General features: G+C 28.9%; 4 protein-coding genes across 8 annotated transcripts in view; 1 reads left to right on the forward strand and 3 right to left on the reverse strand.

The window, feature by feature from the left end:
- LOC111679343 overlaps positions 1-5012 on the reverse strand; it is a 45561-nt gene extending 40549 nt beyond the window's left edge. Inside the window, exons 1-2 of one of the 5 annotated variants that reach the window (XM_046945677.1) lie at positions 4923-5012; positions 2279-2565 (exon numbers count right to left, since the gene is read on the reverse strand). In XM_046945677.1, the coding sequence (XP_046801633.1) occupies positions 2279-2305 (27 nt within the window). In that variant the 5' untranslated portion in view covers positions 2306-2565; positions 4923-5012. Of the gene's footprint in view, positions 1-2278; positions 2566-4123 lie in introns of all 5 variants that reach the window. The other 4 variants (XM_046945676.1, XM_046945675.1, XM_046945674.1 and 1 more) reach the window with 4 other exon arrangements.
- A 1009-nt stretch (positions 5013-6021) lies between these two features.
- LOC111691118 (pickpocket protein 11) lies at positions 6022-9498 on the reverse strand. The gene is made up of 6 exons (XM_046947244.1): positions 9179-9498; positions 7225-7527; positions 6691-7163; positions 6450-6630; positions 6270-6382; positions 6022-6210 (listed from the first exon to the last, which is right to left on the reverse strand). Exons 1-6 carry the CDS (start codon positions 9370-9372, stop codon positions 6086-6088), a joined length of 1389 nt encoding a protein of 462 aa, XP_046803200.1. The 5' UTR covers positions 9373-9498; the 3' UTR covers positions 6022-6085.
- A 4690-nt stretch (positions 9499-14188) lies between these two features.
- Positions 14189-18128, reverse strand: LOC111691136 (partitioning defective 6 homolog gamma). Its single transcript, XM_023453780.2, has 3 exons — positions 17864-18128; positions 15551-16168; positions 14189-15485 (listed from the first exon to the last, which is right to left on the reverse strand). The coding sequence occupies exons 1-3, from the start codon at positions 17927-17929 to the stop codon at positions 15210-15212; spliced, it is 960 nt and encodes a 319-aa protein (XP_023309548.1). The 5' UTR covers positions 17930-18128; the 3' UTR covers positions 14189-15209.
- A 1264-nt stretch (positions 18129-19392) lies between these two features.
- On the forward strand, positions 19393-20471 carry LOC111691140 (U1 small nuclear ribonucleoprotein A). Its single transcript, XM_023453785.2, has 2 exons — positions 19393-19877; positions 19940-20471. Exons 1-2 carry the CDS (start codon positions 19525-19527, stop codon positions 20235-20237), a joined length of 651 nt encoding a protein of 216 aa, XP_023309553.1. The 5' UTR covers positions 19393-19524; the 3' UTR covers positions 20238-20471.
- The last annotated feature ends 81 nt before the right edge of the window (positions 20472-20552 follow it).

Below are 20552 nucleotides of genomic sequence, written 5' to 3' on the forward strand. Positions count from 1 at the left end.
CTATAGTCTAGTCTATAGTCTAGTCTATAGTCTAGTCTATAGTCTAGTCTATAGTCTAGTCTATAGTCTAGTCTATAGTCTAGTCTATAGTCGAGGCTATAGTCTAGTTTATAGTCTATTATATTGTATTGTCCATACTCTAGCATATAGTCTAGGCTATATTCTAGTATATAGTCTGGTCTTTCGCCTAGTTTGTAGTCTATTCTAGTCTACAATCTAGTCTTTTGTCTACCATTCTTAACATTAAAAATATCTTTATATTTAACTTTGCTCTTCTGTAAACAATTAATATAAATCTTGTCAGCATTTTTCTGAAAATCATAACAGCATTTATTAAAAATTATTTATTATAACTTTAATTGTTTACAAGGCCTATACTTGAAAATTTATTTACGAAACCAAAAATAACTCAAGGTATTTTCATTGTTTTTTGACAAATAATAAAAAAATAATATTTTGCTAATTTATTATTTTTATATTTTTTGTTTTAAATATCAGTTAAAAATATTGCAAGTTAAGGAATTTTTCTAAAACAACTTTAAACAATTTAAGTTGACAGTTAATGTTTATTAATTTATTAAAAAATCAACTATTTATTAAAAGGTTTAATCTTAAAAAAATATTTAATATTAATATTGATTAGATATTAATAAAAATATTAATATTTAATTTAGAAAAATGCATTATTTTATCACTTAACAACAAACTATTCTATGTTTTTTTAATTTGTTTAAACAGACCTCGTTTTTTTTCCTTTGAATTTCAAACTGTGTTTTGTTATATAAAATCTTAACACAATTAAATTATATATTAACAATAATTTAAAAATTTAATCACCTCTAAATAGCAATTAAGATGTTGAATAATCAATAGCGTTAAAAGAAAAAGAAACAAGAAAAAACACCTGCTAATGCAAAACAAACAAGAAAACAAAAAGAACGCGGAAAACTTCTTATTTTGTGCAGACAACTAACTAACTAACCACCACCAATAGCCACAGACAACATGGTCATTTTGAAATTCCTATTACTGTTACTTTTTACTCTTTAATTCGCGATCCCTCTAACCGTATCAAACCCTCTCTTTTCCCACTCTCTTTAAATTGCAATTAAAACTGTTACAGTTATTTTTAGTTTTTTTAATACGTGTTTTTTAAGGTAATTACTCCCACTTTTCTCTCACTGTACCGACTCTATACACATGAGTTGTTGCTGTTGACCATTTAGACAACTTTTTAACTGGAGTTTTCAACAACAAAACCTAACCACAGACATACATAGTATATTAACAAGGCTAACTGGCCTACAGCCACAATTCTTATCAAGTTTAACTTAAAAATATAAAAACAAAAACTTTTATACACGATATGAAATAAAATTGGTATAGAATGGAATAAAACAAGTAAGAAAGTAAAGTCGGGCAGTTTTGATCATATAGTACCCTACAAAATGTTGTCTTATTTGTGGTCAAGTTTCAAACCTGGACTTAAATCTTGTCTATAATTTGATAAATAGTCTTCACTATAGTTTGTTATATAGTCTGTATTAAAGTTTAGTCTGTAGTCGGAACTATAGTCTGAACTTTACAATACAATTTCAACCATGTTCAACCGCTGTCTTCCCTTTTTTAATTCTATTCTATAGTCTAAAATATTATATAGTCTGAACTATACTTTTAATTATAGTCAATTTTGGTCTATGGTCTAGCTTAATGTCTCCTATAGAGTATTCTCTGGATTATAATTCAGTACATTGTCTAGTCTAGTTCATAATATAGTCTCTACAACAGTCTAGTTGTACAGGCAATTGTACTACAGGCCTGTAGTCTTGATTATGATCTAGGTTATAATTTGAATTATAATCAAGTCTACAGTATGCCTTGTAATCTGATGTAATTTCTAGTTGATAATGTGAACTATAGTCTAATCTAAAGTCCGACAATAGTTCAGTTTATAGTCTAGACAATGGTCTATATTTTGATCTATTGACAAGTCTAAAGTCTGTGTAGTTTATAGCCTGAACTATAATATGTACTATAATCAAGTCTATTGATATTACTAAAGTTTACTCCGTAATCTTAGCAACTAATTACTCCTTAATCTGTAGTATAGTTTAATGCATAATCTCGACTATAGTCTTTTCTAAAGTGTGCACTATATATAGTTCAAAATATGGATTATATTCTAATCTACTGTCTATTCTATGGTGTAGTAAAGTCTAAACCATACAATTTTTGTTGTAGAATATATAAAAATATATATAAAAAAAGTACAACTTACCTTACTGCAATAGTAAATATCCGACATGTTCGTTGATGTGTTCGAAAAATATATAAATAAATATTTATTTATTTAATATTATTTATTTATTTATTCTTACGCCAATTCGTGTGTGTCTTGTTCTTTCTTTCTAGTGCAGCATTAATAAAATCAAAATCTTGTATTTTAACGGTTTTGAATTTTAAAATTTTTATATAATATTTATTTCTTGCATTAGATTATTAGTTTAGATTGTTTATAGTTGTTTTTGTGCTTCTCTAAAAGAAACTTGTTGTTGTTCTCCTAAACTTTAGAATTAGAAGAAAAAAAAACTTGTTTATATTTGCAAAACTGGGAGAAAAAAAACAAACAAATCATACAATATACCACATATAATTATTTAAATTGCAGTTTTACTGTAGTTGTTGTTATTTGTGTTAAAAAATAAAAGTGACTTGTTTTCTTGTTTTGTTGAACAAAAAATTGTATTTTTGTTTTTGTTAATATTAATTATAGACTTTTTTATTTTAACACATTTTTTTCTTTTTAAATTTAATTATTTAAAGAAATTTTGTCAAATTGTTTAAGTACGCGCGTGAAAATTTCCGCCTTAATTTTTTTATTTTTATTTTATTTTTTTACTTCTCTTTAAATTGCATTCGTTGTGGTTGTTTTTGTGGTGTGGTCTGTATTTTAAGTGTTAAAAGAAAGACTTGGAAGACTTTCTACTTCACTGGTGCCGCAACTGCTTGAAAAACTACATAAAAAACTTGAAGAAAACATTGTTGTTGTGTTGGATCTTTTTTTTTTATTTGTAGGTTGTAATTTTCGCTGTTGTTGTCTACATATGTTTTGCTTTTTCCGTCAAAAACTGCAAGACAGAGTATTGAAAGAGTATACTTACATATCTAGTTTATAATTTTAGACTATTAAGTAGCTATTTGCATTTTAGATTATGTATTATAGTCTGTAGTCTATTTTCCACTCTGGATCTTAGTCTAGTATAGAATATAATTTGGTCTTTCAATGAACGGGAATAGTCAATAATTTTATGTAGTATAATCTAGAGTATAAACTAGTCTAGAGTGTAGTCTATAGTCTAGTTTATAGTATAGTCTGTAGTTTAGTCTGTAGTCTAATCTATAGTATAGTCTTTAGTCTAGTCTATAGTCTAGTTTATAGTCTAGTCTATAGTCTAGTCTATAGTCTAGTCTATAGTCTAGTCTATAGTCTAGTCTATAGTCTAGTCTATAGTCTAGTCTATAGTCTAGTCTATAGTCTAGTCTATAGTCTAGTCTATAGTCTAGTCTATAGTCTAGTCTATAGTCTAGTCTAAAGTTTATTCTATAGTGTAGTCTATAGTCTAGTATGTAATCTGGTCTATAGTCTGAATTCTATTCTATTATATAATGTAGACTAAAGTCTAGTCTGTACCATATACAATCGATGTAAGTTATAACATTTTTCTAAAATCACAGAAATTTTTATGATTCATCTTTTAAATTTTTTTTTTAGAAATATTTGTTAAATCTAGGTATATATTAGTTAAATATCTATTTATAACAATAATTTGAATAATATTTTGAATATTTAAAAAGTTCGCATATTTTGGCATTTAAAGTGTTGTATACAAAAACACTGCGTGCATAAGCAAGCAGCTTTAATCACGTTTCTTCTTTAAAATTATGCAAATTTTCTCATTTTTGAATAGAGATCATTAATATAATTGCTATTTCTGTTCTTCCTTAAACAAATAACTCTTTTAAAACTCTTGCTTAACGCATAACTTTCTTAAAATTTACCAAAAAAATAAGAGAAGTAAAATAATCAAAACAAAAATTGTTCACAAGAAGAAGACACGCATACATTACACTGATTGTTGTACTACTACAATTGCACTATGTACTTGTTTTGAAGTTACTGTTGCTGTTTTAGTTTTTTTTAGTTTTATTTCCTTTCCATAAGTCTGTACTCCGTGTTAGTTTTTCTTGTTGTTGTTTAAGCTTCTGTTATTGCTGCAAATGATGGTTTTTGATTTGGTTTACTTTTTTATTTTAAACAATTTATAAACAAATGCTATTTTAAAAACCAGCATATGGCCATTACTCCTCTTGTGACGCTCAATGTTTTTTTGTTTTCTTAACAATTCTATTTTCTTTTTTATATAAATTGAATTGTGTTTATGGCCACCACAATTTATGTCTCACATTACACTTTGCTTTCCTTTTTTTTGTTTGAGCTGCTGCTGTTTTGTATCTTTCTTATAAATCACTACTATTTCATGGTTTGTGCAAAAACGTCGTTTGACGTTAATAACAGCAACAACAATAATAACAATATTGCAAACAAAATGTCAACAGCATTTCATTCACTGCTGCTCACTGCATTCAATCACACCACAAAAAAAATTCAACCAACAAAACAATTTATTTTTTTTTTTTATTATTTTACTACTAACGTCACTGCAACAACAATAAAACGAAAAAAATCACTAGCTTTTAACTCTTATTTTTTAAGGCCCGTTTAACTCTTTCTTTCAAAACAGCTCGCTCTTTTTTTTACAAAAGGCAAGTACCAACAATAACTTGTATTATTTTGTTAATTTTATTTTTCTTAAAATGCGGTTTTTTATATAAATTTTTATATTTTATTAGTTTTTTTGTACCGTTTATTTTTATTTATTTTTTAATTTTCTTCGAGTTTTTATTTCAAGCGTTAACAACGTGCGTCTCTTAGCCAAGTCCGTAATGAACTGAATAGTCGCTTTTTATTTGTCTTGTAAAGAAGTTATTGTTACCAAATTGTTTTTAAGCTGCTTGCATATTGCCGTTTTTGTATTGTGTTTGTTACCATTCTTTCTTCTCTTGAGACGCGATTTAAAGTTATTTGAATTTAAAATTAATTTTTTCTCATACTCAATACTGGTTTCTTAATAAAATGGTTGCTGTCTGTGCTAAGTAGATTGAACGGCCGAATATTGAAGATCATATTTTATTTAAAAAAAACCTATGATCTTATTATAAAAGATGTGGTCATAAACTGGTTGTAAGTCTAATCAATCATCTGGACTATGGCCTTAGTATGGACTATTGTCTATAGTATATACTTCCGTCTAGTGTGATCAATAAACAGAACTAAGGTTTACCCTATATCCTAGTGTATATAGTGGACTGTACCTTACTATATAGTCTGACCTATAGACTTGTCAGGATTAATAATCTGTAGTCTATAGTAAGAATATTGTTTGACTTTAATATAGTAATGTAATACTATAGTCTATAGAGTGGACTATTGTATTAGTCAACAGTCTGAGTTATAATCTAGTGAATAGTCTACACTATAGTCTAGTTAATAATATAGTCGATAGTGTGAACTATAGTCAAGTATAGTTTAAAGTTTACTCTGCATTCTATAGTCTGGTGTAATGGCTGGACTATATTGTAGTCAATAAGCTGGACTTTATTCAAGTCTATAATCTGAAAAATAATCCAACAATGCCTAGACTAATGTCTGGACCATAGTCAAGTATATTGTTTAGACTATTCCCTAATCCATGGTCTGGACTATAGCGTATTCTTTAGTCTGGACTACTGTCTATAGTATATATGTACTTCCGTCTAGTCTGGTCAATGAACATAACATAGGTTTACCCTATATTCTAGTGTATATAGTAGACTGTACCATACTATATAGTGTGAACTATAGACTAGTCTGGACTAGTTGTCTGAACCTTATTATATAGTCTGTACTATTGCCTGTATTAAAGTACTATGTAGTCTAGTTTTAGTGAAATTGTAAGAAAGTGTTTTCATTTAATATTTAACAATTTTATTTCTTACGATTCTTTAATTTCAAATACCTCTCCACCAAACGATAACAACCAAAATATATTATCTCAATGCCACTTATAAGGGAACAGCCCATACAAATACCAATAACACCACCAATATTGGCTAAAACAAGAAAAATAGGAACTATTTAATGAAAAAATAAAAAACGACTTTAAACTTACATAAAATTTGATACCAATTATAAAGAACATTCTTCTGATATCTGATGGCTATATCAGAAGGATAAAAGATTTTAACAAGACTCAATTCGCGTGGTAGTTTAGTTATAGAACCTCTGAAAAATGTGGGATTAAATAAAGTTAACAGATCTTTTTTTTATAAAACGGAAAGGAACAACTTACAAATATTTCTGATTAATATGCTGCCTAAAGGTATGTCTTAATCGATTAACATATTTACGATAATAATAACGATTATAAGAACACAATGGAAAGCAATCGGAACAGGTTAAAGAATCCGAAAGCAATTCCTTTAAATGAGATTTTATATCGACATTTACCGGGTAATAAGTTTGCCAAGTAACTAAAAGATAAACACATTACAAAAGAATTACAGAAAACATGTAAAAAATCCTTTATTTACCTCTATAACGTTCCAAACATTCCGAATTAGCTAGAGTACACTGCTCCTTAAGCTCATCCACTTTCTTAGAATCAATATCATCTTTGGAGGCATAAAACGGTATACAATTGCACAACGATTCTATACTGCGTATTTTACACTTTAACAAACATTCCGATTTATCAAAGGCCGCCTCTTTATGTTCATAGGGAAAGTAACATCCTCTTTTTCGAACACTATGAGCACGGGCATCTTCTACGGTGTGCTGGGAAACTAATGTCAATTTTACATCAACATCTTCTCCTGGACAAACATGAAATTCTTCCATTTCTCCCATTGAAACATCAGGTATACGTTGTGTACCAAATAGTTTAATATTAAAACCAATTGTACTATCTTCAGCATAAAAATAATCTGAAGTGGTAGAGTTAAGGATGAGTGTTAAGCCCATTTCGGGACCCGTAGAATTGGGATAGTATAAAGATTCGGGATTTCTGTAGTGTAAAATAAAATAGATGAAATTTTTGCAATATTAAAATTCAGTTTTTCACTCACTTTTTGTATTGATAGTTGAATACACAACAGGCTCCATCTCCAAAGGCCATTAACTGGAATTTTTCTCGACAATCGATAGCTGCACCGGCCCAAAAACATTTCACAATTAAATCTTCACATTTTGGTGTCAACATTTTGATAATCTTTCGAGTATTGAAGGGTTCCCCAAATATGCTCTCCAAATCAGTGTGTAACTTTAAGGCTTCATCAAAATCTATAGAATCTGTATTCAAAAGACCCGATAACTGTTGTAACTTATGCTCCCAATATTCTGGAGTATTATAATCCGAACTGCGTAATGTGCTAAAGAAAAAGATTATAAATAATCCAAAATAATATTACACGATTTTCTTTCTAGAACTTGTTTTGCATCCGCTGAATCCATTCTTGACTTTTTTTCCTGAAACTTATTTGTTTACAATGCGCAAATTGTCAAGTGGAGTCCAAGGGACTCTATTTTGACATGACTATACCATTCGTCTGATATATATATAAGCTAATATAGTATTAAATTCAGTCCATACTCTAGAAATATCAAATTGGTTCTTTAAGTCTAGACTCTAGATCCAGATGAACATATTTACAAAGGCATTTGAAGAGGAGTTTGAAAACCGTTTTCTCTTTATCCTTGCCATTATAATTGCTACAGAATTAGTTGAAGTAGAGGCCAACCTGACTAGTATGTTGTACTAGCATTCAGAGTCCAGTTATTACTGTTATCAACCTCCCATCGAAACCTCTCTCATCGAAAGAAGGAAGGTTTTTTTACACAAAAATGGCCCGAGACATTATTGTTTATATATATTTTTTTCTTGGACCAGCACTCAGGGGATGACCCTACTCATGCAGTGCATTATGCTGGAACTAGGAAAACATGTTGTGGGAGGGAGGATAGAGGGAGTAGTATTTGTGGACATTTAATTTAAACCTTTTCACATCAAGAGTGGCGGGAAATACTTCTGCAAGAAGTTTGTTCCACATACCAACAGTTCGGCTGAAAAATGAATTTTCTCTGTAATATGTTGTGCGCTCCATTGACCAATCGACCACAAATGGGTGTATTCTTGTTCTACGTAAAAATATACGGGTATCGGGAATGATTTCCCTAATTTTAGAGGAGCACATTCTATTATAGTATCGATAGAACAGTGAAATACATACCACATTGCGACGATACTCCAGTGAACTTACCCCACCGATAAATACCATTGCCCTCTCTTATACGCGGTCGTGTAGCTCCACAATAAACTTCGAAGCTCCGGCCCATACATGGGGGTTGTATTCCATTTTCGGTCGAATATAAGTGGTGTAAATAGTGAGATCAGATAGAGTGAAGTATGTTCTTCCGTTTCAAAAAACCGAGACACTTGAATGCTTCTTTCGACAGTTGGAAAATGTGTTTAGTCCATCGGACATCGCACTTAATTTTCATGCCCAGAACATTAAGAGTTTCTGATTCCTTAATATTTACACCACCCATAAATATAGATGAACTAACATAATCTCCGTTTATGCGTTAAAAAAAACAACATTGAGTCTTGCGGGCGTTAAAATCGACTCTGATTATACGACCCCATTCAGAGATTTTTATCAAGTCGTGAAATTAATCGCTTCATTTATATTGCGCCTCACTACTCCAATCTCTAGAGGGCTTGGCCTACATTTTAATGAATAGGAATAGCAGATATTGCTGTCATCGGCAAAAAAAAAGTAGATAGAGTTGGAAGTTTGACATAGAAGATCATTTATGAAGATAAAAAATAGGGTAGGAGAAAGAACGAAGCCTTGCGGTACCCCTGAATTAAACTTGAACTCGTTTGATGAGATCCCATATATAACAACTCGCATAGTGCGATCACTGAGAAAGTTCGAAATAAATCGAGTGAAGTTATCACCGATACCAAATGCAATAAGTTTTGATACAAGTGCACCATGCCACACTCTCATTACTTACATATCCAAAGCATAACTACGAATAGCCTTACGACTAAACTTATTATTACTGCACACAGCCACCGAAGGAAATGGCACACTATACACCGTATATTTTTGAGTATCCAAAGCGGTAACCGTAGGATCACTGAGAAAAGATATCAAAGTAGTGAAACAAACATAAGTAGCAAAAGTAACACCCATTACGATGAACATAAACCAAAATAATCTAAAATAAATTAAAGTTTAATAAATATTATACAACTAATTAAACTAAAATAAATAGTATATCCCACACCTTTGATATTTACGTCTTCTGATATAGTAAAGTAAACCAAAACCATTGAGGCTGGTTTTTTGAAAATATTCCACTAAAGTCTCTTGAGCTGCTTGATATAAAGTGGTTAAAACCATGTTAAAACTTTAACCGGTGAACGATTTTTGGAAATGATATCAAAAAAAGAAATTTAACGCATTTAAATCTATTTGAAAGTGCGTTGAATTTGATTTGTTATTTTTTTATAGATATTTTCATTACAATTTATATTTAATTAATAGTTTTTCGTTTGCTACCTGTTAAATTTGTTAGTAGATCTTTTGTTTTAGATTAAAGTTTAATAGCGTACCGAAAATATGTGTACATTTATTTACATAAAGAAGGCTTGACTGGGAGGTATATTTAAAATCAATTACAGTTGGTAGAGTAGAAATTGTTTGGGAATACAGGTGTGTCTTCAGTATCTAGCAAGTAACTACCACCAATGCTTATTCGATAATCTCAACTCATTACATTCTACAGTACTAGGAAAGAAATTTGTAGTTGATTGTCCCTTAAAAATATTATTATTAATATAGGAACACTCAAGCAATCGAAAAAAAATAATGATTACGAATGTTATATGTATGAGAGTTAGCATTTTATGGATAATAACTAAAAGATAAAGTCAACGAATTGTCCAATGGACCCTGTTCCTTAACATTAATAAACATTTAAAATAAATCGCCTTCTAAGACTTTCTCTGAGTGCGCTCAAAATATACCATTTTCCTAATTGGATTAAATTATCGAGTATGACCATTTGTAGATCCTTAAACACCATGAGTAGTAACAACTTCGCTGTGTATAACAAATAGTTCGACTGTTGACGATAGATCATCCCTGGTAAAAAATTTCGCTCAATGATTAAGTTAACAATCCACTCTAATATAACTCAGGATCCATCCGAGGTGAAAATATAATTGTCGTGGGAACGAACTGCCTCTGTCAACTCAAATAGCTATTACTCAGTGAAAACGATCACAGCGTTTGTTCGACTAACCAATCGACGATTATTCGTGTAAGTAAAGTATTTCTTAGGTGTTTGTGGAGTCTGAGTGTTAAGTTGCAAAAAATGTTTTGATCAATTACGCGCGGCCTTAAGCATAGAGATTATACTCTCGATGCGTTTTTTCGAAGGGACTTGATGTTAGCTAGTGCAGCAAAAGTTAAAGGCTTTCTGTTGAATTGGATCGTCAACATGCTTAATAGCACAACTATCAATGTAAACCTGGAAGGTCATTGCATTACAGGATAATTTACAGGGCGCGAATTTGAAAGGAGTCTTATCGCCCCTCCAAAGGTTAAAAGCGGGTATAGCTCTAAGTATTCATATACCTTTATTGCGAGTAAAAATTGAATGAAAAAAGGACCTAATAATTACTATACGTGAAAAGCATTACCGGAACCAGAGAAGTTTAACTGAACTTCCACATAGTCCTATTCTTAAGTATAAATGTATTGTTTAGAGGAAAGTCTTGAGAAAGGACTGATATAGAAAGATGTACAATGAAGCTCAAAAGTGTGCTTCCTTAAACATCATAGGCGCATTAAGAAGCACACAACAAGCAGCATTATGTAATGAGTGTGGCACCTAGAAACCTAGGAGCTTCACCTGTGATACAGTTTTCATCTAGGTGTAATTGGCTTACATTTCATAAACTGTCCAGCAAAAATTTTTCAAATTTTGGTAATAAGTAATTTAGATAATGTAGTTATTTAATACATTACCTGGTAATGAGTGGTCGTTATCAATAGTATTATTTAATGTAAAGCCCAGAATAGTCGGGTAATTGCATTTGTAACCAGTTAGTTTAATTAGTTATTCACCCCTAAAGTAAGTACTTCTACATTGCTATTATATTACTTGCCTGCCTTAATGACAAGGCCTGATGCAAAGGCAACCAGGACACTTATTGCGCTAGATGGATGTAGTCTTAGGAATATGACAGCGATTAAAACGGACCATTGTTTTATTAGGGCTTATGTCAGTCATTATAGTACCGGGACTATGGAGCTACTGAGCACTGGAACCATAGACGATTGAGCATTCCATCTGCCACAGTATTTGAACACAAGATCTAAAACTGACAATGCTAGAATATAATTCCATTTTAAACTGGTTTCTTCCGTTTCTTCTATTAAAGACTCTAGCGGATCCATACTCGGCTAGTTGAATAAAACAAAACTTTTTTTGTATTTTGTTATTTATTTTTTATTTTCATTCTTATAGAACTATAAGACACATGCTTATTTTATGTTGATGTTTTCAATGAAATTTTTTATTTAATAGATGAAAATGAATTTGATTTGAAAATGTTGTAAAAAATAAATCTATAGATTAATTTTCTTTTTTTTTTTTTTTTTTGTCTGAATGGAATGTTGTTTGTTTTACTTTTTAATTGATATTATAAATTAAAGTAGAAATATGAAAAACATGTAAAATAAAACAATAAATAAAAAGAGACAATAAAATAAACAAGAAACTACAACATATTAAACATTTAATAGTAAATAATCAATTTAATGATTTGGATTTGTTTTTTTTAGGAATAAAAAGTTTTTGTTTTAACAATTACAAATTAAAGTAAATAGTTGTTGGATTGCTGTTTAAAAAACATATATAATTAATACAGAGAAATGTGTTTTTTTTATGCAAATTAAAGTTGATTTATTTTTTGTTAATGTAAAGTAATTATTAAACATATTTTATATGCTTTATGTTGATTATTGTTATTGTTTTAGTTCTTTTTGTTTGTTTTAGGGTTTTTAATCACAAACAATTTTAAAGCCAATCTGAAAGCGTTTATTTCAATTGTTTTTACATTTTGTAAATGTTTTTAAAATGTTTTCTAGTTTTCTTAAGATTTATTGTAATTTAGCTTTTTAATTGAAATTTTTTTAGTATTTTTTTTTATAAAGTGTCTTTTTGCTTTTTCAGTTAGTGAGTTTAACTAATTTATAGATTTCTTTATGCTTTATTACTTATTAAATAGAAAAATCTTTAAGGCTTTCTTTTGCTAGTGGTGTAGTTTTTATTCTTTGTTTTCTTGTTTTTGTAACTAACAAATCTTTTTGTTTTATATATCAATTTTTTGTTTTGGAACTATAGTTTTAAGTTTAAGAGTTTATAAAAAGTTTTTTTTTGTTTAAAGTAAATTAAGTAGTTGTTGTTGTTTTCTTTAATAAATTGTTTTTAAAACAATTTTGTTGTGTTTTTTCTTAGAAAATGTGTTTTTTTTATTTCTTAAAATTAATTTAAGTGTTTAAACAAAAATATGTCTTTTTTGCTTTTTTGTATAATAATTTGTTTTTATCAATATGTTTTATAATTAACTGATGTTAAATGGAATGTTTAAATAAAACAATAAAAAAAATTAATAAAAATATAAAATACAATAAAGAGGTGCGTAGTTGTTGTTGGTTGGAGGGAATTTTCTTTTAGTTAAAGGACGTTTTGTTAAAGGCAGGCATTAGAGTAATAGAAAATTAAGTAAATAAAATTTTAATAATAAAAATAATACAATTTTAAGTTAGATTTTGTTATAAATTAAAGAAAAAATACTTTTAAATTATTGATACCATAAAGTTTTTTTAAGGATTTTAATAATGAAACACAAGTTTTTCTTTTAATGTCACAAAGGGGAAACACGTGTATAATAATGAAAACATTTTGTGGGTCTAATATTTTGAAATGAAGGGAAATTAGTTTTTGTTTAGGAAAAAAATAAGGGAAAGTTTTTGATTTTCTTTAAAATTGTTAAAACATTAACAATTTCAGTATAACAGTTTTTTTTCTGTAAAAGATTTTAATATGACAGATTTTCTATAAGAAAATTACTGTATAACAGTTTTTAATTAAATATTTTTAGTATAACATTTCAGTATAACAGTTTTTTTTTAATATGAAAGTTTTCTTATAAGAAAATTACTGCATAACAGTTTTTAATTGAATATTTTTTAATAAAATAGAGATTTCTATAGAAAACCTTAGTAGTACAGTTAAACAAAAAATCATTATCACATTTTTTTCTATACAAAAATATGAGTATAACAATTTTTTCTCACAGAAAAGTTTCAGTATTACACTTTTTTTCTATAGAAAAGTATTTGTAAAACATGTTTTTACAGAAAATTTTCAGTATAACAGTTTTATTATTGAAAAAAATTCATTCAGTTTTATCGATTGCAATTTTTCTGACACAAAAAATCAGTATAACAGTTATTTTCTGTAAAAAAATTTAGTATGACAGTTTTTTTTACAATAAATTTACTGTATAACAATTTATAATTGAATATTTTTAGTTTAATAATATAGAAAAAAATTTAAAAAAATCAGTATCACAATTTATTCTGTACAAAAATGTTCGTATAACAGTTTTCTTTCTACAGAAAAGTTTCATTATTAATTTTTTCTAAAGAAAAGTATTTGTAAAACATGTTTTAACAGAAAATTGTTATAACAATTTTATCGATTGCAATTTATCTACAATACAGTTTTTCTGACGAAAATTTTCAGTATAACAGTTTAGTATGATAGTTTTTTACAAGAAATTTACTGTATAACAGTTTAAAATTGAATATTTTTAGTATAATAGAGATTTCTATTGAAAAAAATCTGCATCCATTTTATTCTATACAAAAATGTACGTATAACAGTTTCTTTTTCTACAGAAAAGTTTCATTATTAATTTTTTCCAAAGAAAAGTATTTGTAAAACATGTTTAAACAGAAAATTTGCAGTATAACAGTTTTATTTATAACAAATTGTTATAAAAATTTTATCGATTGCAATTTTTGTACATTGCAGTTTTTCTGAACAAAAATTTCAGTATAACAGTTATTTTTTGTACAAAATTTTAGCATGACAGTTTTTTTTATAGGAAAATATCTGTATAACAGTTTTTAATAAATATTTTAGGTATAATATAGATTTCTATAGAAGACTTTAGTAGAAAAGTTTTTTTAGTATCACATCTTTTTCTATACAAAAATGTGAGTATAACAGTTTTTTATAAAAATTTTATTGTATAACTGTTCAAAACGGTGTGAATAACGGTTATTTCTATAAACAAATTGCTGTATATGAAATTTTTCTTTAAAAAAGTAAATTGCATTTTTCAGTTATTCATTATTAAAAGTGTTCTAAATAAGTTCTGTATATTTTTTTCTATAGAAAAATTTGTGTACTCTGAAAAAAAAAATAATGTTTACTCCATAGAAAAAACAAATTTTCCCTAAAGTTTCTAAAAATTAGCATTTTTATGTAAAAAATATGTTTTAAAAAATCCACCGTCTAAACCTTACAATTCAAAAACTTTCTCCTTTTTTGTCTTAAAGAAAAACATTTTCTACCTTAAATGTTTTGTGTAAATTTTTTACATGCAATTTATACTACAAAAGTAAAAAAAAACTTTTGCTAAAAATTTAAATAAATAAAAAAGAAGTGTTTCTTATTTTATTCAATAAAACAAAACAAAAAACTTGCGATTGTCAAAAAACTTTAAAGAGACACTAAAATCCTATTAAAACATATCATATCTAAGATGTTTTGAAATAATACTTTGAAAATTTATCTCAAGCGGACAAACTATTTGGAACCTCATAATTTACGTTAAAAAGAAAATTTTAAAAAGAGATAAATAAAAAGAAAATCAAATAGAAATAATAAATGATATTAAACATTACGATTACATGTTCTTGCTGTTGTTGTTGTTGTTGTTGGTTTTGTTTGTGACTCAAAGATGTAAGACACCATCACCGTTAGCACTACTGCCGCCACCACCGCTACCGGTATTATCATCTAATGTTACGCCGGTTAAGTCTACAATCTCATCTTGATCATCTTGTTCCAATTCATCGGATGTGTTGGTATGATTAGTGTGATGCGAACCACTAGACAATTGACTAGTACGTGAAAAGGAACCACGACGCGGAGAGGATAAGGTACGTTGATTGGCCGGTTTAAAGGTGATAATAAGATTTGAGCTATTGGCCACCATCATGTCGGTAACCTATAAAAGTAAATATAAAATAATTAAGAAATAATCATAATTTTAAAATTTATTATCAAACTCACCTGATCTAATGTCTTTCCTGCCACTTCAATACCATTAACTTCTATAACCTCATCATTGACGGCCAATAAACCAGTACTCTCCGCCAAACCACCCGGCACTAAACGTGATATAAATATACCCGGTTGTTTTTCCAAACCATTGGGCGTCACACGAACCGAAGTACCATCACGTATATAGAAACCCAATGGCTTATCACTGCCATGTTTTAGCAAACGTACACGTCTGTGTGTTTCTGGTACAATATCAACATCAATAATAGCCGATACCTGACGAAAATCTTGTGGCATTGAAATTGGTGGTGCTCTCGTTTTGTTCGGCGTCTGACTCAGCATGCCAATTAAATTGAAATTACCGCGTTGTAGTTTTGGTAGTCCATATTCGATGTCCTCTTCACGTTGTATGATGATGCGCAATATAGGTTGGGCTGTCTTGAGAGCTCTGCCGAAATTGTCATCGTTGTTAATGGGTAACAGCTCGTGATCGCGTGGATCGATGTAACGTATTAGAAAGGGTAAATTGGCGAGACCGTGTAGTTGTTTGACGAGAGCATTAAAATTTTCAAAACTTGGTGGTTCTTCGGTACGTTTAAGTCCAAATCGTCGGAATTCAGCGTCGAACTAAGCGGGAGAGAAACATACAAATATTTATAAACATATTTTTTTGGTCAGTTTGAAAGTAGGATATTTATGTACACCAAATCTGAAGAAGTACACATAGGCCTCTATTAGGCCTGTAGAGCGCTTTTTAACCAGTGCTTCACATGGAAATCGAACCTCCGTCTATAGTCTAGTCTATAGTCTAGTCTATAGTCTAGTCTATAGTCTAATCTATAGTCTAGTCTATAGTCTAGTCTATAGTCTAGTCTATAGTCTAGTCTATAGTCTAGTCTATAGTCTAGTCTATAGTCTAGTCTATAGTCTAGTCTATAGACTAGTCTATAGTCTAGTCTATAGTCTAGTCTATAGGCTATAGACTATATATAGTCTAATCTAGTCTATAGACTAGACTATAGACTAGACAATAGACTAGTCCAGTGTATAATCTAGTTTATAGTCTAAAATATAGTCTAGTATATAGTCTAGTCTAAATTCTAGAATATAGTCTAGTCTATAGTCCAGTTTATAATCTATTCCATAGTCTAGTGCATAGTTTAGTCTTTAGACTAGTCTCTAGCCTAGTCCATTTTTTCTACAGAGAAAACTGTTATAAAAACATTTATCTCTTAAAAAATCTTAAACATAAACTATTTTTTACGAAAAACTTTTAAACACCAATTTTTCTACAGGAAAAGTCTGTTATGCACAGAAACATGAGGGACGCCATTTAAGAATGATCAGAGATAAAGTGTAACGAAGACGGTGTAAAGATATTCATACATATGTATATTTGTAATCCAATTAGAAAAACTAAACAACTTGTTAAATAAAACTTTAACTAAATCCCTTTGCTTAAAAGTATTACATTTATATTAACTTTATTAGAGAAAAAACTTAACTGTAATTTGTAAAAAAATTATATTTCTTAACAAAAAACTAACAATAATGTTACATTGTTCTCATCTTATTTGTTATTCCAATAATAAAGCAACAACCCACCCCGTTTTGAACACATTCATGAAAATGAATCAACAGGTATGAATTATGAAATGTGACACAGTACAGTAAATAAACTTTAAAATTAAATTAAAAATTCAAGAGACCAACTGAAAAAAGAACAACAAAAATCTAAAATAAAATTATGTTGGCAAAAACAAACTGACGCCGATTATAACCAAAATTATGGCCTTATTGAAAAAAACAGCAATTGTTCTAATATGATCGTGATCCACCCATTTTTTTTATTTTTTTGCTTAAGTACGCAATAGACTAGACTAAAAGTAATAGATCCAAAAAAAGTAGTAACAGCTGCATTTGGCATAGCTTGATTGATTTGCATTCATCACACATTAATTACGAGACAATGCATCTTGGATACAGTTCGAATATTATACAAGCGAACTTGAAAAACAAGGGGCGGCTTTGTTGCCAAAGACAGCAAGAGCCGAAGGAGGTGGAGCGACAACAAATAAACAGCATACAAAACATGAATCATACTACATACTCATATGCAACAAACAAACTCTATTTGGGCTTAACACACAAGTTTCCCGTGAAATGTTTTAACATATTTCTAGAAAAAAAACTAAACTTGTAAAGGGTTTTTTTAAGAGCAGGGCTAGCTTTACAAACACTTTTCTTTTTAGTTTCCCTACAATTACTTTTATGAACATTTAAGGTTTTTGCTTTAAACTTAATAAATTTGTGTTGTTTTACCTTTGATTTCACTTCCACGATATGTGTATCTGCATTTGGTAATGTATGAAATTTATTTTTCGACATTTTTCTAATGAATTTTTCACTCTTGTTAACTGTGTTTTCTTTCTTTGCTTTCTTTGTTTTTCTTTTTTCTAGATATTTTCTTCACTTTTTTTAAATCATTAACAAATTTTTGTTAAGATTTTTCGTCTTTTATTTGAGGCACTATTTGGTAGTTTTATTATAATCGTTTTATTATTTTTATATTGTATATTTTTCGTGTAAATTAAATAAAAATAAAAAAATTAAAAGAAAAACTTGTATAAAAAATAATTTACAAAAATGTAGAAAATATGAACACACACACACGCACGCACGATCTCACACAATTTTATACAAAACGTCGTTTTGATTTTTCAACATTGTGGCGACATACAGCACAGCTGATTATTTTTTTAAACGTTGAAATAACAACAACAATAGGTAGTTTTTGACAGTTTTATAGCCGTACAACAACAATTTTCCCTGTGGTTGTTGTAGACATTTGTTGTAAAGCAAGTATTGTCATCACTTTGTAAATAAACAAAATATGATTATATTCACAATAGCCAGACAATGATACCAAATTGATAACAAACTTGGCACACCTTTTTCCTTAAATTGTGAATTTTTCTGAGTTCTACACTCCAAAAAAATAATCTTGATTATTTAATAAGATAAAATGTTTATTAAACAATCCTTACTATTAAAGTTCTATAAATCGGCTTTGTCGAAAAAAGTCGAATTCGACTATATTGTTCCAAAAAAGTCGATAACTCGACTATCATCTATGAAAAAAGTCGAAAAGTCGAAAGAATGGAAAAAAGTCGAAAAGTGGGAAAGTCGGAAAGTCGAAAATAGAGAAGTCGAAAAAACTCAAAAAATTGCAACAAATAGAAAAAATATAAATAAAATTTTTTTATTAATAATAACATAAAAATAAATATAATAACAGTAATAATAATAATAATAATATAATGTTAAATGGCAACATTATAAATTTACTCTTCTGGCTTCGGAAAAAGTCGAAAATAGTCGAAAAGTCGGAAAAAGTCGAAAAGTCGACTATTTATAAAATATTAAAAGTCGAAAAGTCGAAAAATCGACTTTTAATTAAATGAAAAAAGTCGAAAAATCGACTTTTAACTAAATGCAAAAAGTCGAAAAGTCGACTTTTCATAAAATGCAAAAAGTCGACTTTTCGTTTCAACTATAGAACCCTACGGCATATATACATGAGAGTTTTTCACTAAAAATCTTACTGTTATAGTCAACAAATTTGATGTGTGGCCATGTCGCTTAATACCTACATCCACTTTTTGTAAGCAAAAAAAATTTAAAAATCAATAAACTAAAATTTTTCCAAAATATATTAGCTTTTTATTTGGACTTCTTTAACATCAAATAGATTTTAATTTTTCTATGTGTATATTTTACCAAATTATTCCTCATTCTCATTTCATTCCACTTTGTTTCTCTTTTTGACATTTCTGAAACAAGCATTTTATTCACACACACACACAAACGTTTATTAAACGTCTAAATTTTATGCGGTATTTTTTTCATTTCAACAAATTTTCCTTAAAAAAATAAAGATTTTTAATAAAATATCAAATAAATAAATAAAAATTTATAGCAACATGGATGTGCGACCAAACCAAACCATATACATTAATAATCTTAATGAGAAAATCAAAAAAGAAGAATTGAAAAAATCACTATACGCCATTTTTTCACAATTTGGACAAATTTTGGATATAGTGGCGTTGAAAACATTAAAAATGCGTGGTCAGGCATTTGTTATATTCAAAGAAATTGGCAGTGCTTCCAATGCCCTCCGCACTATGCAAGGATTTCCTTTTTATGATAAACCCATGCGCATAGCATACGCTAAAACCGACTCAGATGTGGTAGCCAAAATAAAGGGTACCTTCAAGGAAAGACCTAAGAAGTTAAAGCCACCAAAGCCCGTGCAGCCTGTGGAGGATAAAAAGTAAGTTTTTGTTTATAAATTAGGGAATTTATATTGAAATATTTTACTTTTTTTGCCCACAGAGACAAAAAGAAAAAGACTAGTAATGCGGAGAATGCCAATCCCAATACCCAAACCGAACAGCCGCCCAATCAAATTCTTTTCCTCACCAATCTACCGGAGGAAACCAACGAAATGATGTTATCCATGTTGTTTAATCAATTCCCCGGCTTTAAGGAAGTACGTTTGGTGCCGAATCGTCATGATATTGCTTTTGTGGAATTTGCCACTGAATTGCAGAGTAATGCCGCCAAAGAAGCTTTACAAGGTTTCAAGATTACACCTTCACATGCTATGAAAATAACATTCGCCAAAAAGTAGTTTTATGAAATATTTACAATTCATATTGAATACTTTTTGTCAGTCGTGCGAATCGGAGGAAGTTTGATTACTTTCTTTGGTTACAAATTAGAATTAACTATTTTTGCATTAGTAGAAAAGAAAAGATTTTGTCAAACACATTTTGAAAGTTAAGTTTTTCAAAGAGGTGTAAAATTAATGAATTAATTTAATGTGTAAAACAAATACAATTTTACAAATAATTACAAAAACAAAGTGGTCATTTTATATTGGGCTATTAAAATCTTTTGACAAATAACTGAATTTATTAAAACAACTTAATAAAAATCCTCAACA

The sequence above is a fragment of the Lucilia cuprina genome, chromosome 3 (assembly GCF_022045245.1).
Source record: "Lucilia cuprina isolate Lc7/37 chromosome 3, ASM2204524v1, whole genome shotgun sequence".
Lineage (NCBI taxonomy): Eukaryota > Metazoa > Arthropoda > Insecta > Diptera > Calliphoridae > Lucilia > Lucilia cuprina.

What these genes read in the sequence shown, in the direction of transcription:
- LOC111691118 (XM_046947244.1), bottom strand. Translation starts at nt 9,372, where the DNA reads ATGTTCATCGTAATGGGTGTTACTTTTGCTACTTATGTTTGTTTCACT. An exon ending in ATGTTTGGAACGTTATAGAG is followed by an intron (nt 6,631 to 6,690) that starts GTAAATAAAGGA and finishes TTTATCTTTTAG; the next exon opens with TTACTTGGCAAACTTATTAC. An exon ending in TAATTGGTATCAAATTTTAT is followed by an intron (nt 6,211 to 6,269) that starts GTAAGTTTAAAG and finishes TTCTTGTTTTAG; the next exon opens with CCAATATTGGTGGTGTTATT.
- LOC111691136 (XM_023453780.2), bottom strand. Translation starts at nt 17,929, where the DNA reads ATGTCGAAAAATAAATTTCATACATTACCAAATGCAGATACACATATC. An exon ending in TCGTGGAAGTGAAATCAAAG is followed by an intron (nt 16,169 to 17,863) that starts GTAAAACAACAC and finishes TCTCCCGCTTAG; the next exon opens with TTCGACGCTGAATTCCGACG. An exon ending in CAGGAAAGACATTAGATCAG is followed by an intron (nt 15,486 to 15,550) that starts GTGAGTTTGATA and finishes TTACTTTTATAG; the next exon opens with GTTACCGACATGATGGTGGC.
- LOC111691140 (XM_023453785.2), top strand. Translation starts at nt 19,525, where the DNA reads ATGGATGTGCGACCAAACCAAACCATATACATTAATAATCTTAATGAG. An exon ending in CAGCCTGTGGAGGATAAAAA is followed by an intron (nt 19,878 to 19,939) that starts GTAAGTTTTTGT and finishes TTTTGCCCACAG; the next exon opens with AGACAAAAAGAAAAAGACTA.